Raw genomic sequence first — 6,900 nt, 5'->3', positions numbered from 1 at the left:
CATTGGAAGGATGGGGAAAATAATTAAGGTGTAATTATTGTAATTACTAAAATAATTATTTAAAATATTGTTTTATTTGTTGAAAATTCGTATAAATTTGACATTTACCAACACAAAAAACAATATTTTTCTTGATTCAAAAGAATTTCTCTTAACTTTTTGCTAACATCCCAATAAACAAATAATAACAATTATTCACTTTTAGCACCTATAAGCCAGCACTGGTCCCATTTAGAATTTGTTTTTTTCTTCATTTAACGAAAGATAAGTGAATGCTTTTTCTCTTGTATGAACTAACTATATAATTTACAAATCATATATATTTAAAAAGGAGAATTATCATCGCCAGTACCAGTTTTGTTTTTATTCTTTAAGTTGTTCCAAAAACGTTTTTAGCAACATTGATATTTACAATATTGACATAAATAAGACACCATTTTATATTTAAATATATACACAATTGTATAAAAAAATCTTAAAAAAGAAGATAATTGCATCCGATTACGTAAACTACCTACTAATTAGTAACTACCAAGAAAAGTGCTTTAACATAAAAACATTATTTTCAATAGTTTAAAAAATATTTGTATTGCCCTTATTTAAATTCTCTTCAGTTTTTTATTTATTGTCAAAAATAATTTATTGGATAATGTTTGTTTTCAAATGTTTAAAACATAATTTACTTTCTCTCTTCTTTCTTCTATTAAAAAACTTTTATTACTCTTTTCTCGGTTAATAAATTACCTAAAAAACAAGCTGCTTCTCTATCAGATCCTGTTTAAAGCAGTTATTATAATAATTTGACAAAGCTAAGTTTAAATACAATTGTATTACCAATCTTAAGATGCCACCTTTTAATACTAGCAGCTAAATAAAAAATATATTTTTGAGGAAGTTATGTTATGATGAAACCTACTTAGATGTTTGTAAGGAGCATCATCACTGAAAAGAGATAAAAATAATATTCGATCTCTTGGGAAATCACTTGTTTAATATTACTAAAAAGTTCAGGGTATTAAATGCATGTTCTCTCAAATGAAGATAGGTTTTACCTGTCAGGACATAGGGATATTTTTAAAAGAAGTACTTTTACTTTAGGACTTCTTTTCTTCCAAACCCAAACCTATTCCTATACTCTTGAGGACTCCAGAAATTTTCTGAGTTCTAGGCTCTTTTAAAGAATATCTGCTGGTGTTTTAATGGATCATCCGTCAATAAATTAATAGGGAGTTTTAAGAAAGAGATGACAATGAGTTGTTACTATAAGTTTAGAAATTTCTCTTAAACATCAAGTTGGAAACTCTAAAAAATTGTGTTAACATCTTACAACAAAAAACGATTACTTTTGAACCTTCAAAAGGAGAAGAGGAAACCTCATTAAAACAGTTTCCTTGTCTTGTAAAGAAGGTCCAGTTTTCTAACAGATGTGTAAGTTACATACTTTTCTGTGGTATTTTAAATATTTTAGGGAAATAGGTCCTGAACTAGATTTCTCGACTAGCACCTATAATTACAATTTTCTAAAGGGTAATTTTGTAGCATACCATGACTACCAGTAGTCAATCTGTTTTCATTTTCGAAAAAACTGCTAATCTAAGAAATTCTGAACAAAAAGGCCAATTGTTCACTGCTCGTTATTATAGCTACATAAACATATAAGTAAACATGATACCTGCATTTTGTTCACCAAGATGTTTACCCTTATTAAAAGAAAAAGAATATAACCTATTAATTCATTAAAAAATTGTGTTTAAAAAAAAAAAAAAAAGCAAAGCATTTTATGATTGGATATCACTGAGTTTTCTTTAAATAAAGAAAAATTAAATAAATAAAATTATAGAAAAGCTAAGAAACAGCTAGCAAGAACATTTCCATTGATCCTTCAAACTATTTTCAAATAGTCTTGATTTTAAATCCAAATGAATATTACCATTTTGACCGCTATCGTACTGGTCAATCTGAAATATTTGTTTTTAATGTAAATTATTAAACAAATTTTTAGGCTTCAAATCTATCTAAATATTATATTTAGCATCCAAAGAGGGTTGATCTAAATTACCTGATATGTTCTTTGATCCCTTATTAGCCTTGCTAAAGTAAGAAATATTTTCTCTATATTAATATTTTGTTTGCAAGAAACTTCATAAAAGGGGATGTCATAATTTTCTGCAATCTAAAAAAAAGAAATAGGAAAATAAAATAATTATATCGATAAAAGAATTTTTTTAAATGATTATTTTTAAAATTATACCTTCTGACCCATTTCTTGATCTACGACTCTTTGAGAAGTAGCATCACATTTATTTCCAGCCAATACTTTTACAACTTCTGGTGATGCGTTCTGTTTAGAAATTATAAATTTTGATTTAATTAAGTTTGTCCAATATTCAGGGCTAAGTCAAATTTAATTATTAATTATGGACTATTTAAATGGCAAATGTTGGAAAAGCTTGGTAAACTATTGTAAAGCGGCATGGGCATATAGATACGAACTGGTGAAGGAATTCAATTATTAAACTGTTTTATCTATTATTAATGTGTATCTGTATCACCTAAATGTGTCTGTATCCCTATTCCGTAAATAAATGAAATATTAAGTGGCCTTAATTTTGACTATTATTTATTATATAACGTCGGGTACTGTATTTAAGAATATTTTGTTTTCTGTATTCTATTTTTTGCTTCTGTCTGTGGTGAGATTATTTTTTATTTTGTTTTTTTCTTTTATTGTTTCTGTTTTTCTTTGTTTTGTTGTATTTATTTAACAGTTTATTCATTGTGCTTTCATCATGTAGAAGGGTAAAAATAAGTAGGGACAACCCTCAGACGGTTCTTCAACCATGAGTATTTGTCTGTTACGAATTAAATAAACAAATATGTAATTCTGTAAAATTTTGAATAAAGGCACTTTATTATTATTATTAGTAAACTTAATTAGACTCTCGAAGGTAGATTTCTTCTCTGAGAACTGTTAGTTTTACTAAATAACTTTTATGTTTCACGGCCATTATCTTCGGAAATATAAATTCATTTTGAAGTTGCCATTTTAATTTCAGAGAATAAATCTGAAGCAACGAATTCTTGAATGTATAAAGATTACGTGTTTTTTTTTGTTTTTGTTTTATTTGACTCTGAAAATTGATGAATTTTTAACAAGTGGTTTTTTATTGATTATCGAAGTAATGTTTTGATTTTCTTTGTACCAAATGTAGTGTCTGTGCGTTTGAGAGACAGGGAGAGTAAAAATTAGCAGCTCATGGTGCCTGTGTGTTAGTGGGTACACAGTATAGCTCGAAAACAAGTCACAAAAAAGGTTCTTGTTATAACGTCTTGATACTTTAATTTAAAAAACATTTTTTCCTAGCCAAATTTATGGTTTTCTCGTGAGATACTGTGGAATAACTATGGTAAGCTTTTCCCTTCAGAACAATTAATGAATATTGAAAACACTAGAATGCCAAAAATTCTAATTTTAAGAAAGGCCAGTTTCATCTTAAAAGTTGTTTTATTAAAGAGTTGTGCTTTATTTTTTAAGGTTTGGACAATAATTTCAAATATATACAATAATAAATAATAAAACTTATAAAATTGTTGTATTATTTTTTTTAGAAGTTATTTTGGGAGGAGGAAAAATAAAATTGGGAAGTCTTGGAGAAGCTAAGAGTTCGGTTTGTTTGACTGCTCTGCAAGTATCCCAGAGTGAGAGCGTTTTGGTTGGTTACTACCTTCTAACTTAAGTGAAGTTAGTAAAAGTGGTACATAAATCTTAGTCAGAAACTTTATTATCTTCTCTCTAGTTATTGGGTTAACAATTTAGTTTGAGAATTTGTTGCTTCAGAATAATAGCAACCGCAGTAAGAGAAATTCGTGGGCGCGACATAAGATTTTAGTTATATATTGAAACCATAATTTAAATCCATTAAAAATAACTATGAAAATTGACAAAGAAAATAAAAGAAAATAGAAATACGCAATTTAAAAGTGTAGTACAATCTACTCCTCAGACATACCAACTCATCCTCAAACTACTCTTCTCACCTATGCTGACGATACTGCCATCTTATCTACTAACAAAGATCCATTAATAGCTCATAGAAACCTTCAGTCTCACCTCACCTCCTTAGAAAAATGGATCAAAAAATGGGGCTATCAAACTGAACGAAACAAAATCTCAAAACATTACTTTCACTCTTCGACGCATCATTCTTCCTCCTGTCTTTTACAATCTTATTCCTTTACCACCTGTCAACGTAGTCCGCTACCTTGGGCTTTACCTTGACAGAAGACTCACATGGAACCCTCATACTCGACTTAAGAGAACAGAACTCAACAGACGCTTCCGACAACTGAAAAGACTATTAGACAAACAGATCAAAACTCACTCTGGACAACAAAAGACTTATATATTAAAGCCAGCCTGGGCTTATGGCATCAAACTGTGGGGTTCAACCAAACGCTCAAATCAGCAAAGGATCCAGTCCTTGCAGACTAAAATTCTTCGCTCTATAGTAAACTCTCCTTTCTACGTCACCAATCAAACCATTCACACAGACTTGAACATTCCTTTCGTGCAACACAAGTTGCTGAAAACACGATACAGAAAATTCCATCTTACCATTTAATCTCATCACAATCCACTTGTACAACATCTATCTTCCAGAACATTTCCAGACAACACTTCTAGACGTCTTAAAAGACAGTGGGCCTCGCGATCTCCTCTCTGATGAAGAGAGTCAGTAGAATTTAGAATATTTTTCGGAGTGTTACCGCTGGGTAACTTCTCCACTCTGATATGTGTGAATATTGCTTATTGTTACGCTTGTTGCTTATAACGCAATGCGTTGATTGTAACTAAATAAATGATTAAAATTTTTTTTAAAAAAGTGTAGTAATTGGCAAATAATTGATTTAAGATTCATGGATGATACAACGTATCATAGAGATAATTCACTCTAGCGTCAAATAATCAAACTAGAGTTGCAAGGCCAGTTTTTTTTTAATTTGGCAGCCAAATTAGGCTGATCAAGGCTCAGTATAATTTGCTTAATATGTTAGGAAGACTTAAGTAGGAAACAAATTTAACTCGTTCTCAAATGGATCGAATATTCTCATCAGTTTTTTCATTTTGTCTCTCTATTATATTAAACCGACATGTAGAATAATGGATCACTTACCAAGAAGCCAGAGGATTCTCTACGAGATGGGACACCTTAATGAGCACTGACATTTGTGTCTTTTGTCATTAATATTTATTGTAAATAAAATACTTAATATGAAATGAAAACAACTGCACGATTATTGGAATTATTTATATTGATCAGCTTAATAAGTTTAGACCGTGGAGTTTAATAAACTGTTGGAATGCGCCAGAGATCAAGAAAAATCACCACAGAATTTCAATAGTCAGCTAATATTCTATTATTAAAAATATGGTATGAATAAAAAATACCTCTTCTATATTTTTTAGCCAATACGTTAAATTATTAAAAGATTCCATACTGGTAACATCATACATGAGCAGTATACCCATTGCACCTCGATAATACGCTGTGGTTAAAGTTCTAAACCTTTCCTGACCAGCTGTATCCCTAACAAAAAAAAAAAAATTATTTAAAAATAAATAAATCTTAAACCAAAATTATAGTTAACTATATAAAATCGTTTTTATTCTTTTATTTAAAAGATAAATGTGCAGTATTTAAACAAATGCATTAATTTCTAATAAATATACCTAAAAGTGTTCTCACCAAATTTGCATTTTAATTGGTGTACCATCCACGCAAATGATTTTTTGTTTAAAATCAATACCTGGAAAAATTTATGTATTATTATTTTAGTAAATTTTAATATTAGAAATATATCAATAATGCACTCTTGTCATCTACTGAAATAAACCAGCCATTAATGTATTTAATATTCACAGATTGGGTGTTCAAAGCTGAAGTTATCTATTTTTATAATCAATCTTTACATTAGCTAGCAATCAAGCGATAAATTATTCAGCATTCGGGAAGATAATAAAAAGGTCGGAATTAATGTTACAAACTTTCGAGGCTACGAGATAAAAAAGTAAACAAAGGAACAGTTCCAGACAAATATCCTTTAGTGTTCTTGAGGATATAATTTACATTAATTTGGGCCCTGATTGCTAGTAATTGTCTCAAGCAATGAAGAAATAAAACAAGTAATAATGGTAGATTGAAAAGTTCTACACTGTTTTTATGGATGGATATTTTAAACAGAACAAAATAAGTAAAGTTCAAGTATTCGGCAATTAGAATAGAAAAAGAAGAAGATCTATTTAGCAGCTTTTCTTGGACATTTTTCAGTTAATGTCAATTAGAAGAGATGATTACTACTTAAAGGTCTCATCACAACATAAACTTTGTGTACAAATTCAACAAATTACATAAAACAAACTTACCTATTGTAGAAATATATGTATCATAATAGGTTTCATCACAATATCTATGTACAATACAAGTTTTTCCAACATTTGAATCACCTAAAACTAGAACTTTGTAAGTTGCTTGACATTCCAGGGCCATTTTCTTATGAAACACCCGATCGATAATTTTGTACAGAAGCAATAGGGAGAGCGCCACCTTCCCTACACTACTAACAAGAGGAGTATAGCGTGACGTATTTAGACTTAGCAATAGCAATAGTTCTGTGCCTGTTGATGGATGATTAACTTCATGGGGATTCCCCGAAAAGTAATATTGAATTTTACAAATGGATACTCAAGTCTGACGTGTCTTTAAATAGCTGTTTGCTTTCAATTGCAATGCTGCTCCAATTTCAATTAATTTGTAATTGAACTTCCTACTAGAAGTATTGTGATTGTATTCTGAACTTTAAATTTTACTAGTTATGAGTTTTGGAATACATGATTTAGAT

General features: G+C 29.5%; 1 protein-coding gene across 1 annotated transcript; it reads right to left on the bottom strand.

Annotated features, from left to right (window-relative positions):
- Window positions 1–55: 55 nt before the first annotated feature.
- On the bottom strand, window positions 56–6,635 carry RabX4 (RAS oncogene family member RabX4). Its single transcript, XM_074128429.1, has 6 exons — window positions 6,425–6,635; window positions 5,748–5,808; window positions 5,450–5,588; window positions 2,252–2,341; window positions 2,060–2,173; window positions 56–1,958 (listed from the first exon to the last, which is right to left on the bottom strand). Exons 1-6 carry the CDS (start codon window positions 6,546–6,548, stop codon window positions 1,857–1,859), a joined length of 630 nt encoding a protein of 209 aa, XP_073984530.1. The 5' UTR covers window positions 6,549–6,635; the 3' UTR covers window positions 56–1,856.
- Window positions 6,636–6,900: the final 265 nt, after the last annotated feature.

The sequence above is a fragment of the Rhodnius prolixus genome, unplaced genomic scaffold (assembly GCF_049639745.1).
Source record: "Rhodnius prolixus isolate KJV_2025 unplaced genomic scaffold, Rpr scaffold_9, whole genome shotgun sequence".
Classification (NCBI taxonomy): domain Eukaryota; kingdom Metazoa; phylum Arthropoda; class Insecta; order Hemiptera; family Reduviidae; genus Rhodnius; species Rhodnius prolixus.
This window is presented reverse-complemented; position numbering and strand designations above follow the sequence as displayed.

Coding starts and splice junctions, on each gene's coding strand:
- RabX4 (XM_074128429.1), bottom strand. CDS start 6,548: ATGGCCCTGGAATGTCAAGCAACTTACAAAGTTCTAGTTTTAGGTGAT. Junction 5,809..6,424: donor TACATATATTTCTACAATAG/GTAAGTTTGTTT, acceptor AAATTTTTCCAG/GTATTGATTTTAAACAAAAA. Junction 1,959..2,059: donor GGGATCAAAGAACATATCAG/GTAATTTAGATC, acceptor CAAATATTTCAG/ATTGACCAGTACGATAGCGG.